This window comes from Megalops cyprinoides, chromosome 5 (genome assembly GCF_013368585.1).
Source record: "Megalops cyprinoides isolate fMegCyp1 chromosome 5, fMegCyp1.pri, whole genome shotgun sequence".
Classification (NCBI taxonomy): Eukaryota; Metazoa; Chordata; class Actinopteri; order Elopiformes; family Megalopidae; genus Megalops; species Megalops cyprinoides.
In genome coordinates this window covers 30,031,551-30,057,048 of record NC_050587.1, presented here as the reverse complement: position 1 = coordinate 30,057,048, position 25,498 = coordinate 30,031,551, and the positions used below count along the sequence as shown (strand labels likewise).

The following is a 25,498-nucleotide window of genomic DNA, read 5'->3' as shown; positions in this document are numbered from 1 at the left end:
ACTCTTAACTTAATCTATGTTATTAACATGTTTGTTACCAGAGACAGGTGGCAAAAACCTTTAATTATACAAATATAAAAACACATTTCTTTTGCAATTGTATTTTGTGTGTCCAAGGATCTCAAATCCAGATCAGTATTCAAAAATTGTCAGTTGAACATGATTAAATATTTCAAGCTGGAACAACCTGTATACACAGTAGGTCTCATAGGACCAGTAGTGGAAAACAATGTGCTATACAGCATAATTTCACATATTTCATTCAACTTAAAATGCATACAAAAAGTTTAATGTATATGTTTTTAAAAACCTGAGAAACATTCACATATGCAGAAAAAACTGATGAACACAAATTTGGCCAGTGAACCAAAAAAAGGTTAGCTACATGGAATGCAAAAACATAAATAAAAATCAGATTACCAAAAAAAAACTGGAAGAGGAAGTACAGCACTGCTGAAATGTTATTAATGGTCATATTTATATTGATTAGCAGGTATAAATCTATATAATTTACAGCAATATGACCAAAAAACCATAATAAGGTTTATCTTTGTCTCTAAAAAAGTAAAGCTTTTATAAATCTGACCATTATCAAAATATACTTTTAAAAGGTTTTGCAACTTCCCTCTGTTTTTCTGTAATAAAACATATAAAATATACCCAACAGTAACAAAAGTAGAAAATATTCTCTATGGATATATCATATTTTCTACACAGAGCAGGTTACTCAACCTACGCACAGCTAGTGTGCTTCATCACTACTAGGCCACAAAATTGCATTTTCTAAACCTAACCAACTCAAGAAGATTGCTATGTGTTGGCGGAGGTCCGCAGTACATGGAATCTCTTCAGTGTCATACGGATTGAACCCAAGTCACGATTGACTTTATCCAGTCGCTTTTCTAAGGCCACCTGTGGAAAGAAATGCATTAATGGAATTCAATACTAAAGACTACGATCAAAAATCTACCCAACCAAGCTTAAAACAACTTAAATTTGAGTTTTTTCTATTGAAAGGGCAATTTACATCTACATGCATCACTGTGATCAGGAAAGTGCTTTATAAGTGTAATCTGTTATTATTATTATTGTTGTTGTTATTATTATTACTACTATTTATATATTTACCCAAACTGTAACTGTAACTGTATGTATTTCAATATCCACTACAGTATAAGAGATCAGGGTGAACACTACGGTACATGCAACTCGTCATTCAACTCAATGGAAAAAGGAACATCCATGTTTGCCCTTTCAGATGGCCAGATGTCCTGTCATTTGTTGGGGGGGGGGGATGGCATGCCTACCTCATCTAACCTGGCCTGCAAGGTGACTCTGCCCCCAGCGCTGGGGATCCGGCTCAGTGCAGCCTCAATCTGTCGACATGAGAGAGGGAAAAAAAAGAGCAGAGGCCATTTCACACCACTCAGCAGATTAATAAAAGCATCCTGCACCGGCGGCAGCGGCCGAAACGTCAGGGCTTTACACAGAGTCGTGCCGCTCAGCTCGAGCGGGGAAAACAGACTCTAAAAATAGACCATTACCATACTGTAATAAAAAAGTAACTACCACCCCCACCCCCCCGTTAGATAACAGGTTACGATCTCACGACACAGACCTGAGATGCACTGCACACAAAAAAAAGCTCTCTCATCAAATTATCATTATGCTAGTGGAGAGATTACTCATCTTCAAATGAGAAATCATATGATTAATGTCCTTATGTGTCCTTACAACACATATTCATTAAAAACTTTTATAATTACAGTAATATTGTCATTAAAACAGATTAGCCAGTTATCTTAAAGAAGAAGGCAGGGAGTTCATTGCTCTGAAACTATCAGGATTTCTAAGCATTCTTTTCAATCTAGATCTAATTCCAAGAATTTTAATTACTAAATAATAAAAAAACTACTACACTACAACAAACACTAAAGATCATTAATTACTTCCTGTTGATTTTGCTTGTTATTTGTGTCATGTTTTTTAATAACAATGCCATAGTAACAAGATTTTTTTGCAATCAAAGAAGAAAAATATTTTCTTCTGAGGCAACTTGTGGGCAAAACCTTTTGTTTTCCACCACTGAGGAAGTTACAACACAGCCACACAATCTTACACAACTAATCCCTCTTGAGGCCGGTGTCTCCCTGTCCTAACCCATCTCTCTCTTCTCCCAGGCTGCGCGCTCAGTGAGTCAGCGTGCGATGCGGGGGAGTGGCTGCGGCCTCACCTGCTGCTTCTCCTGCGTGAGCTCGTCGAAGAGCCGCTCCGTGTCGGCCAGGGACTGCACCTGCGCGTGGTAGGGGAGGGGCACATCGCTGCTTGGGGAGTCAGGCCGCTCCGGCTCGGGCCCCTCTGCCTCCTGCTCCTCCCAGGCCGACCTCGTGACTCGCTCCGCCGGCTCGGGAAGCCCAGGAGTGCCGTTGCTGGGCCGGGGATGGGCTGCAGAAGCATGAAAAAACCCCAGTAGCTTACATGCAGCAGAATCACTTCAGACCAATACAGTGGCCTAAAGAAAAGTGCCCAGAAAGCACTGCATTACACAGAAAACAGTGCAACCTGTAAAATCTATTCTGTTCAAAGTTGAAAACAACAACCTGCATTTATGCTTGGTATTTCCTTAGTTTGTTATGCAGGTTATATATAACGTTTTCAGCTTTGTGTCCAATTATGGTTACCTTCTAATCCTTCTGATGACATAAACTGCAGCCTCTTCCTGGGGCTTGAACTGTGAGAGGGTGAAGATGAGAACAGAACTCTCTGATCAGAGCCCCCATCAAACCTGTCATAGGTATAAAACAAGCTCTTCAACTGCAAGTTTCAACAGCTTCAATTAGTATGCAGCTGCATGAATTACTTCAACTGCAACTAGTGATAATATATAACCGAGTATATCAGAAAAAAAGACATTCAAATTCACTTCCTGTTCAACGTGTTATTCCAAAATTACTGTTGGTTGCATGTAAAAAATGTGGGTTAAGTTTAAGGTGGTACTGAATATACATTTATCTCTGTTGATGCACCACATACTGAAACAAAAATGGTGCAGCTCTGTATGTCAATTTAACACAAATACTAGAATCTGAGCTGTGGTCCTTATGGAACAAGCTGCGTTCATGAAACACGGAGTATCACACACTACGCCACTACAGTATTTTTAAGCAAAATTCTCTTCTCTGAAACTAATAAAAAGACATAAATGACTGAGACAACACTCTTCTCAATAATGCTTGTTTTTATGTTTTGACCAGGAAGATAGAATAGTTAACATATACTACGCTATACATGTTACATATGTTAAATTAAGATTTAGGGTTGGAGTGCATCAAACAGGCCCTGAACGTCCAAGTTGTACTGAATGATGGTTGAAGATTATGTCGAGGGATTGGACAATCAGACACAAGTCTTATTCAGGTAGTAAAGGCCTCCTAACAGTACACCCAACAGAGGGTAGGTGCAAACCACATACACTATCAATTTCTAACACGGAAAGATCTAAAGTCCACAAATTGCTGCCTGTGTGTTTATGATATAAAGCACATGTTTAAAAATGCACACTCTGAGCTACGCCACAATGTAAGAAGGTCAGAGTGCGTCACATGGCAGACCGTACGTACAGACGCTATCTGTGATCGGCACTGATAGGGCACCCTATCAGCTACTGTAGCCTGGAAACACACTTTAAATCATTAAACCTTCACCGCAATACCTGCAAGTGGAGAAGACTGAATTTAAACTTACTGGGGGTGATTGTGCAGCTGGCAGGTAGGAGAGTCTCCAAACATGGTGGAGTAGTTCTCTGTGGGACAGCGTTTGGGGCTGGACTTGGCTGAGAGCGGTGTGATCAGGGTGTCTCTCTTGGCTGTTAGAAACAGCAATAGAAAGGATGGATTGTTGAAAAAAGATATGAAGTATGTATAACAACGGTTAATTTCACCACCATTTGCTGGTGGACCACATTTTATGACAGCTGTATGAAAGACTTAAATATCCAAGGAAATAAGAGCACATTAAAGTGAAATTTGTGCCATCTAACAGCTGGTCTGAGTTGCAAGCACATCTATAAAAGTTATGCATGTAACATCACGACACTACTCTCTAACCTATGGAAACTTTTCCATTGCTGCTGAACAGCTCCACTGAGAGTCGATGATATTTAAGCGAAATGTTTTTGTGTTTTTTTAAGGACAGAGAGAAATTATGGTAATTAACTCCTGTGCCTTTAGAGGCACAAATACACAGAGGAAAGCAAACAGCATGTATTTTCATCAATTTTCTGTCAAGGAAATGGGGAGAGATGTGTGGATCTCAGCTGTTTGCCCTGAATAATTACTACAAACTCCTTCCTGTGGTGTACACAGAGCTGCCAATGTTATTTTCATCATTTGCAGTATAACAGCATAATAGCACTCACTGTGCGGCTAGTTAACTGAACCTTGGTACCATTAGCAAGCTAATGTTGATGTTATTTTGTGATAATACATTTCTTAAGTAATCTTGATAACTAGCTCGTGTTTGAAAAAAGGTGACAATTACTGGTTAGCCGTGTAGCTGTTGGTTTGGGTTGACCAGCTGACTATAGATTCTGGCATTTTTTAAATGTAGTATTAAATTACAATTTCTGAGAAATGATCTGACACAACGTTACCCAGGTGGACAGCTGACTCGCAACACCAGGGTAAGTCAAAGTCTGACTGAACCTCTCAGACACACCAGACTACGTGAATCAACTACGTGAAATATAGTAATTTAATTTTTTTGCTATACGATTAAGAAAATATTATCTTTGCAATAATAACCAGTCAGCATTTCAGTATAGATTTTAGCAAAACCCAGTTTTGCAAAATGTTAGCCGGCGAATAACCAAACTGGATAATGTAGAGATAAATTTTCCTCTGAATTTTGGGAAGAGCTGAGAGCTCTGTTAGTCAGTGAGGGGAGGAACAGAGGTAGCACATACTGGGTGTGGAGCACGGGACAGTCTTCCGGGTGAAGGGGGGTAAGGAGGAGGACCTGTGACCCTCTGGAGAGGTGCTCCTCTGTGCCCGCAGGAAGCCTGGAGTCCTGACACAGCTCTCCACAAAGCTCACCGTGGGCCTGCGGCTTCCTAACCCTGCCAGCCACAGGCAGACAGAGACAGATCAGTGACCCACAGTCACAGGCCGTTTCATCAGTGACAAGTCATTGCGAGTCTGTACCCAGACCCAAGGCTGCAAAGCTCAAATGATGTTCTCCACACGTCCAAACTGCATTTCTCATACCAAACTGATGAGCAACATTTCACACATTTACCACACTTACTACTATGGGGCGGCAGTGTTACACAGTGGTAAGGAACAGGACTTGTAACCAAAAGACTGCTGGTTCAATTCCCCTCTGGGGCTCCGCTGCTGTACCCTTGGGAAAGGTACTTAATCCAGAATTGCCTCAGAAAACATCCAGCTGTATAAATGGACAACATGTAAGAACTGTAACCTATGTAAGTCACTCTGGATAAGAGTCTCTGCTAAATGACAGTAACGTAATGTTGTGTACATTGTGCTCAGTGCTGTGCTTTCATGCACACAGAAGCTGCTACAGAGATTAACGTGCTGAGGTTCCTAGTCATGACAGGGATGTGAAAAACAGGATGCAGCTTAGCTGCGATGGGCACAGGCGGGGTGAGGAGGATTGGGGTTCATACTGGAGGAGGCGATGCCTGCTTTGTGGAGGGCACGGCCCTCAGTGCCTTTGGTTTCGTCCATGTGGACCAGCGCCTTCATCAGCGGGGTGAGCGGGGCGTCCCTTCGGGCCAGATCCCTGGCTGAACTCTTCTCCTGAGGCTGCTCTCTCTCCGGGGGAGAGTAGCACCTGGGGGGGGGCAGAGGAGCAAGTTATCAGCTATCCAGCAAGGCTGTCACCTCCATGGGTGGGCGACTGTTTGTAATTTCTTGTCGTCAGCTTAAAGGCTTACATGACTTCATCCTGAATATCCAGCCACATTGTCTCCAATGTGTGTAACAGCACTAGGTTTGGCTCAATTACGGACGTGCCTTTCACTTATGCACCCCACATAACACAGGTGCTGTGATCCTGCAGGTTTATGAGTGCGCTTCAAATCTGTCTTTAACTCCCACTGCCTGGAGTAGGTAATTTGGGTTTCTTGGGGATATTTGCCTTATCAGGTAGAGAGCTGAAATGGAGTAATAGCATCCTAGCATGACTCATCAAAGAAGACTGGCCATCTTCAGAGACTTAATTCATATTCCAATTCCAAAAACTGGGACCAGAATCAAAACTGCCCACTTGCACTGAAGATTTGAGAGATTTACACAGAAATTGTTGGGTTGTGCCACTTTTGGACATGAACTGGGGGGCTTGTTGCTTGGACAAGTACCTGCTAGTGTGGGAAACTGGCCTATCAGGATGCTGCCTAGAATGGGCCGAGCGGTCAACTTCAGAGCCTGGCCACGCCCTACGGCTGCTGTCCAAATCACCCAGACTCTTACTAGGAGAGAGGAGCATGTCTGGGTGGTGGTAGAGACTGAAGTGAAAAACAAAACAGAAATTAGTATATGAATATGCATATATACACATGTATGGACCGATCCAGCTTAACCACAAATCATTACTCCATAGTGTGAAAGGGTGTGTGTTTGTATGTGTCCCTCTGTGGATGGCACAGTTAGCCACAGGCCCATTGAGTGCTTTGTGAAGAACATATGAATACTGCGTATACATCTGTATTTAACGTTAAGGCAGTGTCATAACTCACAGTCAATTTCTGTCTGATTTTGGGCCTCAGAAACAAACAAAAGCAGTTGTGTAGGATGAAAACAGACATCCTTATCAAAAGAATGACATAAACATGACAGCAAATATCGGGCCAATTCTGGAACAAGCCATTGCACTTAAATAAATAACACATTGCACATAAATGGCCAAGAAAAGGAAGTGAAAAATGGAACTGCATAAAAGAGGTGAGCAAGAGGGAAAATAAATTGTGCATTTCTTCATAAAGTGAAGGGAATTTAGGAAATTCAAAGGAAGCCCAGCGAAGACAGATCTACAGTAATCAAGGAAAGAAAATGCAAAAGACTAGGCAGTGCAGAACACTATGAAATTTGTGACAATATTTCATGAGGTGAAGGATCAAATGAGAAAACAGAAATGCAGGTAAGGTGAGGAGGACTCACCTCCAGGTTTTAGCAGTGGTGGAGGGGAAGAGAGTGGCAGATGATGGTGAAAAGACCTTCAGGAGATGATGTTTGACAGACATGCTGAAATCCAAGAGGAACACAGATACTCGGGAAAAGAAAAAGAGAACAGGCTGTGCGCTGTGCCGCACAGGAGTGAAGGGGTGATGATGGAAGGAACCTAGGAGAGGGCACTGAGAGGGAACAGGTGAGAGCAGGGGACTCCAGGAGAGACAGGGTGAGGAGCAGAGGCAGCACATCTCCAATTCTGATAAGTGCAATCAGGGGACAGCTAAGCAAAAGAGCTCCCAGGGAAGCTCAGATCAGTAAGCGGTGGAAAAAAAGAACAGTGTCAGCGAGCAACACTGTGAAGAGGAGCATGGTGCTAAAAATAAACTGCAGTGTTTAGTATCTGTATGGTTAACGCCCTTGTGGTTAGATTGCATCGGACTCATAATCTCAAAACCATTTCAATCATGGTGATAAAAAAAAAACAGTATTGATATACTGTAACGATCATACCCATCTTATATAATATCATGATAATATGACGCACACTGGGAGTGATTCCAGACACTCTTCAAAAACTGAACTGAACTAATCTCTCCATGCATTTTAAAAATATGGTGTAATTATCCTAAGAAATTTTCAAACACAAAGGTATTACTCATCTAATAAGCAAAGAGAAGAAGTAAGATATTACCTATCAGCCCAGCCAGTTTTCAACCTAACTGAAGAGCATCCTGCCTTAACAAATCCAGTGTATTACACTTCGTCCAGAGTTCAAAAACTGCAGAAGAGAACTACACTTCCTACAGCACACCGGGGACAGCAGGTTGGGATAAGAAATTACAATTTTTTTTTTAATGAAGCGCTCCTGTTACACTGTAGTACCAATTCTTGCAGAAGGCTGATGCTTCTGGATAAAAGCATCACACCCTGTCCCCGTACTGTCGCTGTACCTACTGTATGCACTTTTGTAAGTCGCTTTGGATAAAAGCGTCTGCTAAATAAATAAATGTAAATGTAAATGTAAAATATGATGTTAAACTAGATGACCCTGAAAACCATGAAATCAGTCCATAATTACTCTATAACAAAACAAACTATTTGTGAAATATAAGACTGTGGAGAGTGGGAACACTGCTTATGAGTTCGGTTCGGGGTCTTGTACCCGGCTCCAGAAGGCTGAGAATGGCTCTGAGAGACATGGCGGGTCTTCACCAGGTTCTCATGCTCCAGCTGTTTGATCTGGGACTCCAGCTTGGAGATCACCCTGATCAACAACAGCAGAAAGGACAGGGAGAGAATCAGCCCAATGCAGCTGACAGTATATTTTTAGGGGTTATTAGACTAACAAATATCAACGAGAGCCCAAACATTTTTATTACTCTTACATTCAACCATGAAATCACACACCAGTTACATGGATCTGTATTCAAATGTTTGTTAATTAATGAAGAAGAAAAAAGTTTTGTTCATTTACTAATATTGATAACAAGAGAGCTCAAGAACATTGCATAAAATAAGACTTTAATATGAATTAGTGAATTCTCCTGCCTACTAGGGGGAATGAATTATGATCCCTTTGCACAGGTCATTACTTACATTCATCTCATAAAGTGCTTAGGGGAGAAAGAAGTGAGGTTTCAGTATTCAAACATAGGACCTTCTCAACCACAAAATATGGGAGTATCAAATTAAAATTATAATTGCAATAATTATAAAACTTTAATTATATTTTTAATTGCCATTTGGTTTCCCAAGAACACCTGTATTATTGTATTAAGTAGAAAAAAGGTGAACAAGATAAAGTAGGCTTTGTAATCACCTCTTCAGTTCGGATATCTGTGCAGTGGCATCAAAGAGCTTATTCTCAGTGGAAACCAAACTGTCCTGATAAAGAGCAGATAAAATTCAAAAACATTAGACAGAAATTCATGACATGCAAATACCCAAATTGATCTGGGGGAGAGTATCAGCACTGTTACCTTCACTTGTTCATGATCCTTTCTTAGCGAGTCATACTCGGCAAGAAGCTGAAAAAGAGAAAAAAACCCTCCTAAGATCATGAAAAAATAATATGCTGCCCACAAAAGGAGGGAGCAAAAGGTTACTAAAACCTACAGAGGCCAACTTGGGGAACACAGTTTTGTTGGAGTGGTCAATGTTTTCACATATAGTCTAGGACTAGTCCAATGACCAGGTCTTGATTTAAGACTGATTAATGCAACTCCAGGGGTTCCACCTAATGTTATGACCAACACAAGGCTCATACTTGGCTTAATGATATGGCCAAGGCAGAGCAAGTCTTTGGGTCAAACTTAACATATATACTTGTTGCAGCCCCCAGTCTTATGCCTTTCTTTCTGTAAACTCTGGGTGTACACCGTAAGCCTAGTAAGGAGCAGGTGTAGGACGTAAATTACAGATGAAATCAATGACAATATGTGCACTACTTGAAAATGAATAACATGAGTGATATATGCCCAGGAAAGGTACTGGTGCCGCTTTGTAGCTCCACCAAGCTACATGAAACAAGTAAAAGAATAAAGGTAAGAAAGTTGGAGGATAAAGAAAGTGAAAGTCAAAGAATATATATTTAATATCTTGTAATAAAGTAATTCTTATTATGCGTTTTAACTTCCTTTTTTCTGTCTGCCACAAAGATGAAGGCTTTTACTTATACATGTCAGTTTTTTAATATTTAAAATATATTCTTTGACTCTTTCATTTTCATTATCCATAAGTAAGGCTGAACTCTCTGAACTCTCTAAATTTCTTTACAGAAATGCCTGTTAACTTACAGATGAACTCACACCTCAGCTCCAGTGGCAATGACTAACTAAAACTGCACTGTCACGCTCCTCACAGGTAATGATAGCCCTAAGGCCAAATGCAAATGGTGCATTTAAAAAAAACTGCGGGGGACATGATTAATGTGCATATTCCACCACACGCAGCGCCATCTGCAGTATCGCTGGCAGCAAGCGCTGCCTAGCAACAAGGGCTGTTCTGAGTTTATTAACACGAGCATGCATCACACAGGCGGGAACTTGTTCTTTTTAGGCTGGTGCAACAGGTGAGATGTTAAACTAGAAAGTCAGGTGTACTAATGTCCATCCAAGCACCTAAGAACACCTTTTTCTGGTGCAACCGGTCACCAGGCCTTCAGGGCTGGAATGGCAATAGACTTGAACTCGCTGCTGATGTGTGCTACTTGACAAGTCCTTTTTTTGGTTATAAACGTGAAATAAGTTCCTGTTCTAACGTCTAAATATAGGTCTTAGTTGACAGGGTGGGTGAAGTCTGAAGCACTGCGCTGCACTGCATTGTGGGAAGGGAAGTGCCTCAAACAGCTCGGTGCCGTCACTCACGTCCTGCAGCATCTTGTGCTCATTTTTTATCTGGGCATCCCTGCTGTCCGCGTCCTTGGTGGCGCCCTGGAGGGCCTCCTCCAGCTGGCGAAGCCGGGCCCGGAGCCGGTCGGCCGCGGCTTCCTTCTCCCTGCCGATCTGCTTGCCCTCCTCCAGCCGCTGCTGCAGGGCCTGCACCGCGGCGCTGGCCGCCTCGTAGCGATCGGGCCACTCCGCCTGCCGGCGACACCACGCCCCGTCACTCCTCAGCCCGGCGCCTCAATCCCTCACTCATCACACCTTACTCTCACTCAAGGGCCTAATTAAGCCTGTGGGATTTTCACCAAGGTAACACCGGTACGGGAAGTACATTACTCGAAAGGTAGAGCAGCGGAGCTGTATTGGAAAGAACGAGTATTTTACCAGTTGCCTCTCCAGGAGGAGGTTCTTGTTTTCAAGCTCTCGAATGCGGGTGCTGGCTTCAGTCAGAGCTCTCTCCAGGTGTTCACACCTGCCAGTAGGAGGTAGAACACTGGGGGTCAGGCAATGTCAGTGCGCTCACATACCTCCAAGAAATTGCCAGTGTTGAAAGTGAGCAAATGAAAGTATGTGCAGTGTGTAACCCTTGTAACACTGTAGTTAGGAAAATGGAGCCAAAAGATCAGTATGTTATAGTAACGCTGGAATGCAGCAAAGACAATTTACACTGAGGCAGCTCTTCTCTTGGATATAGGAAATCCAGAAGCGAGGAAAAGAGGGATTCAGCACTACAGAAGATTGATCACAAACTCTCATAGCTCCTAGGTCATGAGGCTTTGACCCCTCTGTCAGTGTGCTCTAAGTCGCAGTACCTCTCCACAAGGCTCTGGTTGCTTTGCTCCAAGTCAGCATCCAAGGGCTGGTTCACCAGGGCCAGCTTTTCCTTCAGGACGTTAATCTCAGACTCGTAGTATGCTCTGAGGTCTGCAATGTGCCGAGAGTGTTTCTCCCTCAGGTTCTGCCTCACTCTGGGGGAAAAAAAGCATGCAGACATAATTGGCTTGGATCTATGCAGGGAGGAGATGGTGGCTGGTAAGAAGTTGGACTAAGAGACTTAAGAATGGTATGGAACCTAAAAGAACAGTAAAGAGCTCCAAATTCTGTTCTATCCAGTGTTCCCAGTGTTATCTGGTCAAGAGGGTGAGCAATCAATGGGCTACAGGACCTTTTTATTCCAGACCAAACATGACCCATTATCAATATGCCAGCTAATGAAATAAAGACGAACTGAATCAAAAACAATACAGTTCCGGTAATAAAAACAGGAAGAGAGGGACACATAATGGTAATGTGTGGTATTATTAACTGTTATCTAAAAATTAAAAAAGCTGGAACGAGTCACACCAAAATAAAATGGAGCATTAAAGCACATCTATGTCTACTGTCGAGATGAAAGGAAGACTGGTTAGAGTAAAATGTGGCTGATTTCATTTCAATTAAGACAAATGATTTAGATGTGAGGACAGAGACCAAAGAGGAGGCCCTTACAGAGACAGCATCACTGGGTCATCTATGGAGGGGAGGGGAGCCTTCCTCTCCGGGCTGCAGATGGAGGCTTGGGGGTCCACCCTAAGTATGGGAATGGGCAGTGGTGTGAGTGTGGCACGGCTGGCCCCCTCCTCGCTGTTGGCGCCTCTGCGGAGCGTGTGAGAGGTGGAGGGGGCGGCAGCGGTACCAGCCGAGTACTGCTGGGTGGGCGTCCCGGCTGTGGAGAGGCTGTTGGAGGTGCAGTCAGTGTCCATATGGCTGTGGTCGGGGGCCCCCTCAGCCATGGAGTCTGGGCTTAGGGCGGCGCCCCCTGGGGGGCAGCCCTGCGGCTGGTGGGGCGAGGACGGGCTGCTGAAGAGGGAGGGGGAGGTGAAGCCTGACGTCCGGTCCGACTGCTTCATGTGCACCGAAGGGTCCAGGGTCAACACCTGGCAGAGAGGCACAAGGATATAGAAATAGAAAAACCTATTATTATGAAATGATGACCTTAGAAACTATGCTTGGCCCTTGAATGGTGTTGTGCTTGCTCTTGCTGGTCTGGGAGTGTTGTTAAACCAGGTCTGATACTATTGCTCATATAACTGGATGGATACACTTCTGTCCTCTTAAGCTGGAAGTCGCTCTAAATAAGAGCATCTGCTAAACGAATGTATTGTAATGTAATGTGAAATCCTCTACTGAAGCATCTGAGGAGAGCAATATTTCAGAGATGAGTAGGATAACTGATCCATGCCCCATGGATGAGCTTATTTGTCAGCACTTTAAATGATAAGAGGTCTCTGTTTGAAACAACTAAACTGCACCTGTGGAGTTGAGGCATTGGAGTTGAGAGAGGAGTCCCAGTCCTGGTGTTGGCGGTCCCCCCTCTGCTTGCTTTGGTAGATCTCCTTGAGGGAGACTGGCAGCTTGGGCTCCTCCTGAGAGGCCTATAGCATTAGAGAGAACAGAACGGACGTCAGGTCAATTACACCTTCACAGAACTGCGGGGCAGACAGTCACATGGGTACAGGAAAAAAAACAACAGGGGACAGGGAGCACACTCATGTACCTGGTTTGCACACATGTCCTGCAGGAGGAGGTAGGCCCCGCTGTCGAAGCTGTCCGGCAGAGGGCGGTACAGCTCATTCTCGTCCAGCCTCCAGTAGGTGAGGCCTGGAATCCAGTCACAACAGAGCATGACACAAGGCGCCCACCGCTGCATCACCATGTGCACACCACAGCATGCAGATTACCCACAGCCATTTCAGGACTGAGGTTAACTGAACAATCACCTGTACTTCAAACTTAAAAGGCTAAAACAAGTAGGTAAAAAAGAAAAATGCTTCAGTTTTATCATTAAAAGTTTAACATTTCATCCAACAAGGACTTAAACTACAGTTGTAAAAACATGACAAATGTAGACCCTTATTCATTTAATGGTTCAATACAGCATTTAACAGTGAGTACCAAGAAACTAGGCTGAGAAACTCTGCTAGCTCCTCCTGAATCACAACAGGACCAAAGCAGAAAAAGCACACACAATATTTTTGTCTTTGGCACCCTGATTCCATTTATAGACCCAGGTGACGGTGCTTATTGTGTAGAGAACAATTTACCTGAGGCATCAGACACCAAGCTGTCACTTCGCGTCAAGTAGAAGGAACGGGAGGCCGGCGCAGCAGATCGATACTGAAACCCAATAAAGAGGAGAGTGAGGGGAGCGAGGGGGAGCAATGACAATGAGCACGGGGGGACGCAAGCTACTGAGAGAGCCGGGACGCCCACGCCCTGTCTCTCAGCGCCACACATCAAACTCCATTACTTCACCCAGCGAGTTCTCCCTCGCGTCGATGACGGCTGCGGTCACAGAACATTTAGTCCGCGGTGCTCTCCACACCACGGATTTTCTGCACAGGCACACACCGGGCTAGTCGATGAGACGCGCGCTGTCGACAAACCGAAGGACAGGGTGTTTGCCGAGCCCCGACTTCTCTGTTGTTTCATTTGACGTGACCTACAAGGCACCGGAGAATGGCTCCACCTTGACACCGGTTGAATGTGTCAAGGTCTGCATGGACGATATCACTGAACATCTGAATGTCCTCACAGTCCAGAGAGGCCTAAGCGTTTGTGAGGGGGACTCTCTCCGGAAGCGTTTATTCCTCCCCTGGCGCATCCCTCTCTCTCTCCGCGAGATTATTAATAAGCAGTTTGCAAATGGTTTCATGCCAGCTGAGGCTTTCCACCACACTGATGCCCTCAGAGCCAGATCTTTGTTGCAGTTTCATCTCCTTTCAATTCAAATGCCATCGGCGCACAGACTCTAGGGGCACTGAATTGATGCAGCAAGATAGATGATTAGCCCTACTTAGCTGAGAGAAACATACAACACAGAAATGTGGTTTTGGGAGAGAAGAGTCAGCTCACTGCACACAGAGATGTAAAAGAGTTTGACTCACGTCGTCCTGACAGTCTCCCTGGGCTGCAGGACTCCTCACACGGCTCCTCTCCTCCCTCCCCTTCGCCTCTGTCTTTGAGGCCTGCGCTGGTCTGCTGCTCTGCACCCTGCGCTTCTGTACCCAAGAGGTCAGCTGCTGGCTGGAAACAAAACCACCAAAAGCAAGTAACCACAATGACAGCGAGAGGGAGAGTAACAGATTGACAAGCAAATAGTCTGTTACAGCAAGCTGAGCTGTTCAAAAGGAGATGAACCTTTGTGAACGTGTCTGTTGAGAGGGAGACATCTGAACCTCATTACCTCAAGCATATCATCAACAGCCTAAGGCAATAATATCATTACCCTGATCTCATCATCTAGAAATATATCTACCAGGAGCATGGAAATAATTTTTAGACATCTACATGTGTAATTTTTAAAAATAAGATCAAGGGATGCTTGCATGGATGTATATAACAGGCAGACTCTGCATAAGGCTTGCTTACATTCTTACATGTACTACACACAATGGGGTGAAGAATTTCCTTTTAAACTTCACAAATTTTTGGTTAGGTATATTTTAAGATCAAGAGTAAACTGGATGATGACTTGGTAAATCTACTGACTCATAGCTCAATTCTAATGACAAAACAAATGTGTGGTTTTGTGGAGGCAATGACACTATTCAGTATGCTTTCACTTTCAAGGCCTGGAAGTGGTTTCTTTGAAATGATGTGACTGTTTACAAATTGAGGTGTAAATGAGGTCCGCTTTGCTTTAAACAGCTCAATATAATGCATCACTAGTAACACTACTGGAGAGATGTGACAGAAGTTAGTGAAACCTGCCTGGTGACTTTCTGCTGATCAGCAGAGGGGCTGGGATTGGCTGGTGGGGTGTCTGGAGGCGTCCCATTGGGCCCACCCTCTTGGGATTCCTGGCCAATCACGCCAGAGTCTGGCGTGAGAGAGGCTGACAGGTTGTGAGGTGAGTGATGGGGAGGGGGATCCTGCCCCTCCCCCTTCCCCCTGCTGGCCTCGTCTGTGCCCGCGGGCCCCTCGTCCCAGCGCGGACTGGGCGCCCAGGTGGAGAGGGTCCCGTAGCCGCTGCTCAGCAAGGTCACGGCACCCTCCTCCTGGCCTTCCCGCGGCTTGCCTGTCTGGGTGGGCCTTGGCGACGTCGCACTCTGGGGGCAGGGTATGGAGGGCCCTGAGTGGCTGCCGTTCAGGAGGTTTGTGAGCAGCGACCCAGCAGGGGCGGAGACCGGCGACCCGTCCGTGGGTTGAGTGACACCCTGTCGGTTCTGCAGCTGCACTAACGCCTTGATCTCATCCTGTATGAGCTGATGGAGACAGACAGGCACCATCGCTGCGTGACTGCGCGCCTCCAGCTCTCATGCACATATTTCTGTCCATGCTATTTTTGTGTAGCGGATGCAGCACAGGTACACAGAGGACTGTGCGAGTCCCCGGCAGTACAAATGAAACAAGGGAAAAACAAGCTTCTGATGGGGCTAACCTGAATTTGGCACTGGTACTGTTCGTGCTGAGCGAGGATCTGCTCCTGGTATTGCTTCTCTACCAACTGAAACAGCTGTAACCATCTGCCCTGTTTGTGAGAGAGAAAAAAATAATTATGCATATTGGCACGGAGCATGCGGTCATAAAAATGCAAGATTGTAAATTGGGAGAGCGTGATTTGCGTTTGGGCCTCGTGCCTCGTGCCATGAGCGCTGGCGTTGGGAGGGGGCCATGGTGCCTCTGCCCGGGCTACGCTGCAGCTGAGGCCCGCGTCGGCAGCGCACGCCGCTCTTCTGGGGTTCAGCTCCGTGGAGCAGCTGCGCGCTGGCGTTACAACAGCTCGCCAGGAGAACAACGAGACCGCGGAAGCCGCGTTGACGTATTCAGCCGAGACATAATCCGTGTTCACACTCGCAGTCGCCGAGCTTCGGCTACACTACTGCTCAACATGGCCCTGCATATTCTGTAGCATTTACATCACCCCCACAGGTATAGCATCTTCTGGAATGGGAGCAGTCTTTACTGCTTATTTCTAGACCTGATACTCAATGTAGCTGAACCAGGCTGAATGGAAACAGGTGTGTTTTAACTTTGTTGAATGAGAGACCAGGAAGTTTTCCTTCCCACACACTTTCCAAAGAAGAAGAATCATGACAACACAACTGCCTTTGCATTTTTTTGCATTTCTGTGAGAAACACAAGGCTTTTGGAAATACAGTGTGGAGCACTGTTTAACTGAGCAGTGGCAAATGACACACACGTGGTAAGAGAATGCTCATTCATTCACATGCTGATGCAATTCTCAGATTTAAACCAATTTATTGTTTACAACTACAACTGAATGCTTTCACCATGACTTCTGCCAACTTAATTGGAATTAAAACATGGGAGCAGTAATCAATGTTGTCATGGTTCCTTTGTTTTCACCCCGGTTTCCACATGGGCAACTGTAAATATGCTGTTGCAAATGAAAATTCATTTGCAAGTGCTTTTCTGCTGCACAGTATCAAAACCTTAGAATGAAGAGGCAGAGTGAAGGAATGGTCAACCTCTGATGCTGCTGGAAAACATCTGGGCTAGCAGAAATTCAGCTGGAATCCTTGTTCAAACGGCTCTGAGCCAACACCATATAATGCCAGATAAGCCTGAAAGTGGCCAATTGAGGTGAGATTGTACCTCACTGAACACTTCCTCAACCAAGCCATTTATTTTCATATTCTAAGCAGATAACAGATATCAAGCAGCTCGTCAGCTGATAACTGCCATCTGAATTAGCCGGAGCAAAGCTGCTGTGAGCACTCCGCTTTACAGGCCTGAACATTTGTGGTGTCCAATACAGCTCAAACCTTATGTTGCAATGTTTCTACAACAGGCGAGTAAACTCAGGGCTTGGTGTGCACATCTACACAACCATTACGGAGTGAAGTGCAGAAGTCACTAATCACCTTGAAGTACAATTTGTCCACACAATACAGTGTGTTCACATCCGGGCTCATTATGAGCCAAGCATTTCATCATTCCCTTAGTGCTGTCCCAACACCTAGCCTACTACCTTTTTAATGCAACTTTCTCAATTAAAATACAGTTGTACTATTCAATGCTGGCGAACGTCAACTAACCCTTATGGTACTGCAAAGTAGCACATAGCTATCACCTAAATATTCATTTATAAAATCACATTAGCGCCATTTGAAAGCCATCCCACTGCTGAAGGATCAGATGGAGAACACTCAGTATTCGCAGCCTGGGTCCCTTTCATGATGCCACACTGCTGTCAGCTGTAATTCACAGGGGGCCTGGGCAACAGCTGGAAAGCAGGCTCCTGGCCAGTCTGCTAACTGCTAGCACGGAATAACATTCCCCCGTTTTAATGCTACCTCGCAATCTCTCCAGATCTCTGGGTCCGTCTTCCCGCTGCTCTGGATCTCCCGCACAAGCGCTGTGAGGGTCTCCAGGGAACTGGGGTTGATGGAGGGCAGGCTTCTCCCTGAGCTGAACTCCTCTGCACTGAGACACAGATTCCTGCACAAACAAATAAACCCCTTCATTATCACTCTGACCTTCCCTCCTGCTTAAGCCCCCTTAATCTGGGAGCACAAGGTGGTCAGTGTAGCAGAGTAACAGCGGCTCAGGGACCTGTTCTTATGGGGACTGTTGGACGCTGGTGTGTGGGGGCCTAGGGCCTTCACAGCCCCCGTGGCAACCTGGAGGATTCCCTGCAGAGTCTGCACCGGCTCGACAGAAGTGCGCTCCTTCTCAGGGCCCGCCAGCGCAGACGCCGTGTCCTCGGATGAGACGACGGAGCCCTCGCTCTCCTTTCCACCGTTGGCCTCGGCATGGTCCTGGCTCAGGGCCACAGAACTGGAAATGTCCTCAGAGATGCTGTCATCTGTGGACATCCTTAGCTGGCCTTGTTGAATAAACGCATTTGGTGTCTGAAGAAAACAAAATCTTAATGTCAACAAAAGTGCATAAGTAAAATTCTATGATGTGGGGGAAAACATGACGTCATGCCTTTGCATCTGGCAAAAAAAGTGATAGACAAAAACTGGTCCGCAAATGCAAGACAGAAACAAACAATGTACTGAACAATGCGCCCGCTGTTTTTGACCAATGTCGCTTTATCTGGAGATGCGGTTATGAAAAGTAGCTAAGTGGATAGCCTAGCTACCTAGAACACAGGTTACTTACTGATGTCAACAAACTAGTTAGCGAGAGTCTAACACCCTTTACCTGTCATAGTAACTAGCTATCCAGCAGGCAAACTAAACCAGATGGTCATCTCGATAAATAGCTAATAGTAACGAACGAGTTATTGGCATTTACCACCTTTGCTAAACCACACGCAAAGTGTTTGAGCCTTCCTGCTTGTAGATTGACCGGAGCTAACTATCGCCCCGAAACGGAACATTGCGCGGAGCCGGTTTAGCTAGCCAGCTAATTGTGGCTTATGACATTTCTCCCTTGCTTGGACAGAGAACACCTTGCAATGCCACAGTGGCAGTCTAGCTAACTACGTCTATTAGCCAGCTAGCCCAGACACAAAGTGGTGTCAGTCTGCAGCACGTAACGTAGTCGGCGAGTTGGTGACAGGATGACTAGTGTTGCCCAGCTAATGCTGCAATGCATATTGTCAACCGATCAGCAACATCTGGTCTGCAGAGCCAGGTGTTCGACGCAGTCTACACGTAATGTTAACCCATCGCTAGTTAGCTAGCTGGCTAAATCGGCTTCCCCCGTTTTATGCCGCACCGTAAAAACAACATCACTTCAACGGCTTAAGTTAACATGCAAAACTGTCCTGTAGAGATGCTTTAAGAAGGCCAAACAGATTTTACACATGACTTACCTACAAACTTGTACTTGTCCCATATTTGTATTTATGCAGTAAGCCCGCGAGACACCTATTTCTGCACCCTGAACCCACCACCCATCAACGGCAATACAATTTGATCTCGCTTTTGCGCTTTGTGATTGGCTGCAGCCCTGGAACCCTGCACAGCGAGAAGCACAACAGTGCTTCTGATTGGCTCCGTTTTGCATCAGCAGAAAAGGGAAGTGAGCCCTGCGTTAGGCGGGAACGAGCGCAGAAAAGCTTTCATTTCACTGGTGTTGTGTTAGGCAAATGTCTACGTCATCGCACAGTGCGGACCGCTCAGATATTGTCATGTGACCTATCGGAGGCCAAGCCGGTAAGTGACATCACAACCCCAAACAAGAAGGAAATTTGTGAAAGGAGCGTTTGTTGAGTGGAGTGTTCCCGATGGATATGTGTTTTTCCCAGTTTTCAGCGGGCTGGTTTACGATTTGAGCCATGAATGTTAACATTAGTGAAGTATTATTAAACTATGCTTGAGGTATTTCCGTTCAATTGCACCCAGCACTCTATATTGATCACTTATGTCAGGATTTACAATGAGTAACGAGTAAGAGTGTAGATGGGTGCTACAGTAATCATTAAATTGCTCTTGGGTCTTCAGCAGTCCATTTTCTGGAGGCATAATCTTCTTTGCACTATATATTGAAATTTCTGATAAAACCAAAATGATCTTTTTTCAAAGCTGCAAGAAATTCAGTATGGCAGAAATAGCCAATGAAATTTGGGAAAATGTCTATTAAGGGAAAGGGGTACATAAAGGCCAACACTTTAAAAATGATTTATTCCGTTTTTGTTGTTGTAATGACAAAGTTCAGCTCCCATACAGACTTAGAGGTATGTATCAGCCTTATCAGATGCAGCCCATCACCTTCAACATACCTGCCAAAATTAGTAAAAAGTCACTTATGTTTTGATTGGTTATTGTCATGTGTACCAGTAGCAATGTTGACCTTAAACTTTACCTGCTACCACAATTAGTCCAAATTTTTAAAATTATGTAATTTGGAGAAATGTCCATGACATAGACAACACGAAGGAGAAGGTTTTCGTGAATCAACTGGCAAATTCATAAGAACACAATGCTGTCTTCAATGTTTCCCTTTGGCAATGCAGCTGAACCAGGTCCATGAAGATGAACCAGACCCAATCACAGCGAACCACGCAGCTTGTACAAAGCCACCTTCATTCTGAAAAGCAGGAAGGAGGAAATGGAAAGGAAACAGAAGAGGGTAACAAAGGAAACAATAGAACATAAAGGTTATTGAGGAAAACAGTAAAGACAGACCCCAGACAAACACTGAACACAGGACGAGGAAGTCCACACCAAGCTCACGTTTTGGCAAAATCCCTTTTCATTCTCAAAACCAATGCTCATACTGTAAAGACAAATCCAGCTCACTTCAGTAAAACATACTTTGAATATGCCCAGAATTACAACAACCATCGTAATGAAAATAGGTTTTATTACACTGAGTAATAAATACATATAAAGATGCAAATAATGGCTTTATTACAACAGTTTATCCAAACCTGGTATGTGGTACAGTATTTGGCACTATTATTTTTCTCAGTCACCTACATATTAGTGTGTGAAAAATGTCTGAGCTTAAGAGCCTAGTCCATTACTAAATGCCCCTTTCTACAGTCTAACCCTGTACAAGCCATGCAATTTCTAAAGTTAACTTGGAGCATTTACTAACTTGCATGCAAAGTCACTTATTTTTTCCAATTTTTAATCTATATATATAAGCAGTCATGAAATTCAGAAATTCCCAAATGGGAACACAAATAAAACCTCGAAGTTCTTGTCAAGTATATTTCATATACCGGTCTTTGATTTCAGTTTTTGCATTCCCCAAGCCAGATGTTAACTTTTTACATTAAGGGTGTTTCTTCTGAACTGTTTTGAAGGAACAGTGAAGGAACAGTTGAACTGAAAGGTGCTGAACTCCGTTCAGTCTTCAGTGTGGAGAGGCCTTACTTCAGTAGTTAGGATCTTGCATTTCTCTCCGTTTCTGCCAGACATTCTCGTACCAGCCCTCTAGCGTGAATGATCCCTTTAAAAAACACAAAAATGCATATTCGCTGAATGTTTATATACAGAGTTCCAGGCTTTCAGAAGTCTGTGATTACATTTTCATCCAGGAAAGCTGTCATGGAAAATGATCCAAGATCCTAGTCATGCTTAAAAATTCCCTGAGTTTAAAGAAGAAAAATCATTTTTACTTTTTAACAATTAGCAAAATATGTTAACATTTTTTGTGAAATCATCAGCTGTCATTTTAGTATCCCATATACCAATGTCAATGTGCAAACATTTCTAACAAATTGGTTATCTTGCTGGCTTTTACAATATGCCCACTACCAAAGGTCACTGAAGACTGTTATTCACGGTCACACTCTCAACCGTCTGTCTGTGCAGATACATAATATTATGAAAGTAATGAGCCACTAAAGTGTTTCAATCCACAATTTTATCTTCAAAGTAATCATTGTCACAGTATTATTTCAACACTGCTTCTAATATTGTTGACGCCATATGGTTTTTCGCTTGTCTTTTTTACTGTACCTCACTTGTAAGTCACTTTGGATAAAAGCGTCTGCCAAATGAATAAATGTAAATATAAAGGTCTACTGCAGCAATATAAATAATAACTGAAAAGTGTACATGTCCTAAAAATGTCATTGAAACGTCAAAGCAAATTTAAATCAGAGTGGAAGCCCTGTATACTGAGAGTCACTTCAAGCACTTGTTTTGTGGATGTAACCAGATAAAACATCTGAGTTTCAGCTGGTTAGCGCATGAAATCCAGACTAAAATAATCAGCAGTTAAAGTAAAATGAACAGTTTTCAATACTCATCTGACATTTTTAAAACGTAAGAATCATGTTGACATGGCTCATACTCTTTCAGCCTTACCTCGTTTTAGCCGCTCCATGGCACTTTTGCTTCCAGCATATGTTGGTCTGATCTCTTTGCCCAGTTCTTCTATGATAGCTAAAAGTTCTGCATATTTACTCTGAGGCACTTGGTTTCCACTTGTCGGCTGGAGTAACAAGGTTTTAAAAACAGTACATGAAAGCAATGTTATTTTAGAAATGTTCCAGATGTGCTAACAGTACAGTTAGCACATTTTCACAATTTACACAATTTCGTTGCACCCCCACCATGCAATGACAATAAAGTCTATTCTGATTCTGATTCTGAAAATACAGTAGACACTACATGGTTTATATAATACAGTAGAGGGCAATGAATATGTTTGGATCACCTACATGCAAGGTCTTTAATTGATCTGATGTTGGGTTATTCTGAGTGAAACAGGACTATGGCATGAACCTCTCAGATTTTCTTGAAAGTTGAAAGCTCATACATTTGAAATGAATAAATTTGAAACATAGACAAAACATCAAATATACATCATATCCTGAGATATGGTTAACAGAGATATGGATAAGAAGTAATCAATTTCTTACTGACTACCAAAACATGTTTAAGATACTGTATTTTTATATACACAAGATGCAGTCACAGTCTTTATGTTAAAGCTGTGAGGTTGTCCTAATACATTTGTGTCTTTTGATGGTTGTTGAGAATTGAGGTATATGATTTTTTCAAATGTCACGAATATTATAAGTGTACAGTCCCATTTCACATAAAATTACCCTGTTTTTGGTTACATCACTATTACTGTCATTTTTCCACCTTTAACCACAAGTTTCATTGAGTGGTATTATTCATTATCATTACATTTTTCAGACCTTGAGTTTCCACTGTTAGTCAATTACCTGCGAAAAGGCCAAGGAAGGGGCTCCGTAGTCATTTACAAGCGGTCTGTAAGATTGTAGTGTTGCGAAACTTGTTGACGGGGAATGGATGTTTCCAACTGCAAGGAGAGAAAATGAATTGTGTCATTACTTGATTGATTATTGTAACAATTATAAAATTGGCAATGGACTTCTTTTAGCTTTCAGATACAAAGGTGTATGGAGGTACGTCAGCCTGGTCAGATAAACGCGTAAAAATACCAAATTTGCATATCAGATAAAACATGTGTTTCGTAATTATATTTCATTTAAACATCCTTGTACCACGTACTTGTGGTCACAACAGCAATGAGCCCCAACAAACACTAGATGTCCTCAGAGGGTCAAAAAAGAATATTCCTGATCCGGATCAATCATCAGCCCTGGGGAGACAGTCATGGAGGAAACCGAACGGGCTGTGTTAAGAAGTAATACATTTTTTATTACATTGTTACGTTATCCGCGCGAACAAATCCGACCATCGGGTAGCGCGGACTCGACATCTGGCATGAATCCAACCTCCGTTTATTTGCAAAACCGATGTAGGTGAGGCGAAACCTTTTTTGATTAGTAATAATGGCGGATATGAATCAGCTCTCAGGATCTGACCCTATATATATAACTGGACAAAAACTACAGACACGGGCTTTCCCCAGGTATTCATAATAACATCGAATTTTGCATCCGATTAAACGTAGAAAAGATTTGAAACAAACCGATATTTTTGCCTTACCCTGGTTCACGGAAGTTCCCGGAATGTGCTGGTGTAGGTTGGGTTTGTAAGACATGCCCAGAGACATTATAAATTAAAGAAATAAAAATGTCCTGAAATTCACTGAAGCGTCTCTGTCTCTCTCAGACACTTTTTGTTTACAGCAGAGCAGCACCGGCAAATATGGCCGTCACTTTCTATTGACACCCACAATGCAATCTATCATCACAATGGTAAATTCTGGGCAATTTGACCCAAAACTGACTTCGCAACATAAACACACACACAAAAAACGTTACGATGTTTTTGTTGATTTTTGTTTCACTCTAATCACATATATAGTAAGTTGGTAAATTCATATGTTTAGTACATTTTGCCGAATTGTTTTAACAAGTTATCCACCAACAGAAAACTTTGTGGGAACTATTGATGCAACTGCTAGAAACCGAAAGGTATCAATTCAAGATCTGTAATTTGGTAAATTAAATTGTCTTCAGTTTATGGTCAAACTATTTTAATCCGGTTATCAAACTATGAATACACCCGTTTATCACTACTAAATAAATTCCAAACATGTCATGTTTTACACGCGATCCATTTTTAGTTTAACCATTTTTTAACTGAGCAACAAGAGACACATGCACATAATTTAAGACGTAACCCACAAGAACCGATTCTCTGTTGTTTTTATGATCATGATTATTACCCGTTCATCTTAGATAAGCACTTTAAATCACTTACATAAATTAACGTTAACCATGTAAAGCGAGCCAATCAATTCAAATGTGCAGTCGTTCTCCCTTTGTGAGCCGTTTACACAACCAAAATTCCAAAACGAATTCATATTTTTGAAATGTTAAATGAATTTACATGTACCTGACTTTATCTGGGGGGACAAATCCATAATTTTATTTGCAAAACTCATTTCACAGATGTCGTTAGCTTCAAGAGCACGAGGCAGCACCCGCACGAATAACTTTTGTGTTGCACAAAACCGGGGACGCGTGCCATTCTACCTCTTCCAACGCTCACCCCTCCCCCACCTCACACCCCCGATGAGACTGGCAGCGTGAATGCTTAATTTTTCTTCCGTTCGTCCGAGTGACGTGTTCCTCTCAGTCACTGAATGGCCTCTACTGTTATGTTGCTACCATACGCAGAATGCGTCCCGCTTTGCCGGTGCATGGCTTTGTTTCCTCAGCGCGCTGGTGAAGGAAAATTATTGGACAAAGAAACGGCATGCGTTAGTGATTTGGTCAGCGTTTGCTTTCTTTGCGATTCAAACCCATCTTCAGTAATTGTGCCAGTAAGGCCGTTGCATTTTGGTCGTTTAATCATACGTCTTTTTTATTATTTAGTGTGTCCCTTTTCTAATGAGAACGCAGCTGTGCTGATATTTTATAGAATGTGAAGACACGATTGGACGATGCCCTTAAGCGCGGATAAGAAATCAAACTAAATATTTTGCCCCAACTTGCATTAAAATAATTGTAGCGGACAATGAATCGAATTCTTCTGAGACACAGCTAGACTACATCACCAACATGCAGTTGAACAAACGTACAAAAAACGTCATCCTTTGGGATGGGGGGGGCGCACAGGA

The 25,498-nt window shown here is 43.4% G+C and overlaps 2 protein-coding genes across 3 annotated transcripts; both read right to left on the bottom strand.

Annotated features, from left to right (window-relative positions):
• Positions 1–767: 767 nt before the first annotated feature.
• LOC118778427 (M-phase phosphoprotein 9-like) lies at positions 768–19,423 on the bottom strand. Its single transcript, XM_036529954.1, has 24 exons — positions 19,347–19,423; positions 18,134–18,432; positions 17,875–18,019; positions 15,996–16,085; positions 15,326–15,819; positions 14,500–14,638; positions 13,657–13,729; positions 13,110–13,213; positions 12,865–12,987; positions 12,062–12,489; positions 11,386–11,541; positions 10,958–11,045; positions 10,556–10,771; positions 9,170–9,217; positions 9,010–9,074; positions 8,353–8,454; positions 6,380–6,526; positions 5,687–5,853; positions 4,964–5,116; positions 3,745–3,865; positions 2,682–2,785; positions 2,234–2,445; positions 1,308–1,376; positions 768–912 (listed from the first exon to the last, which is right to left on the bottom strand). The coding sequence occupies exons 2-24, from the start codon at positions 18,394–18,396 to the stop codon at positions 811–813; spliced, it is 3,609 nt and encodes a 1,202-aa protein (XP_036385847.1). The 5' UTR covers positions 18,397–18,432; positions 19,347–19,423; the 3' UTR covers positions 768–810.
• A 1,495-nt stretch (positions 19,424–20,918) lies between these two features.
• On the bottom strand, positions 20,919–24,915 carry LOC118778332 (cyclin-dependent kinase 2-associated protein 1-like). 2 transcript variants are annotated; one of them, XM_036529832.1, is made up of 4 exons: positions 24,772–24,915; positions 23,166–23,263; positions 22,297–22,423; positions 20,919–21,433 (listed from the first exon to the last, which is right to left on the bottom strand). In XM_036529832.1, the coding sequence occupies exons 1-4, from the start codon at positions 24,818–24,820 to the stop codon at positions 21,366–21,368; spliced, it is 342 nt and encodes a 113-aa protein (XP_036385725.1). In that variant the 5' UTR covers positions 24,821–24,915; the 3' UTR covers positions 20,919–21,365. The 2 variants fall into 2 exon arrangements, with proteins under 2 accessions (XP_036385725.1, XP_036385723.1); XM_036529830.1 differs by lacking the exon at positions 24,772–24,915 and adding an exon at positions 23,917–24,089.
• Between the last annotated feature and the right edge of the window lie 583 nt (positions 24,916–25,498).

What these genes read in the sequence shown, in the direction of transcription:
- LOC118778332 (XM_036529830.1), bottom strand. Translation starts at nt 23,983, where the DNA reads ATGTCTCTGGGCATGTCTTACAAACCCAACCTACACCAGCACATTCCG. An exon ending in GGGAACTTCCGTGAACCAGG is followed by an intron (nt 23,264 to 23,916) that starts GTAAGGCAAAAA and finishes CTCTCCTTGCAG; the next exon opens with TTGGAAACATCCATTCCCCG. An exon ending in CATGGAGCGGCTAAAACGAG is followed by an intron (nt 21,434 to 22,296) that starts GTAAGGCTGAAA and finishes TGTTTTTTAAAG; the next exon opens with GGATCATTCACGCTAGAGGG.
- LOC118778427 (XM_036529954.1), bottom strand. Translation starts at nt 18,396, where the DNA reads ATGTCCACAGATGACAGCATCTCTGAGGACATTTCCAGTTCTGTGGCC. An exon ending in GTCATCAGAAGGATTAGAAG is followed by an intron (nt 2,446 to 2,681) that starts GTAACCATAATT and finishes ATGCTTCTGCAG; the next exon opens with CCCATCCCCGGCCCAGCAAC. An exon ending in TCACGCAGGAGAAGCAGCAG is followed by an intron (nt 1,377 to 2,233) that starts GTGAGGCCGCAG and finishes TCATGTCGACAG; the next exon opens with ATTGAGGCTGCACTGAGCCG.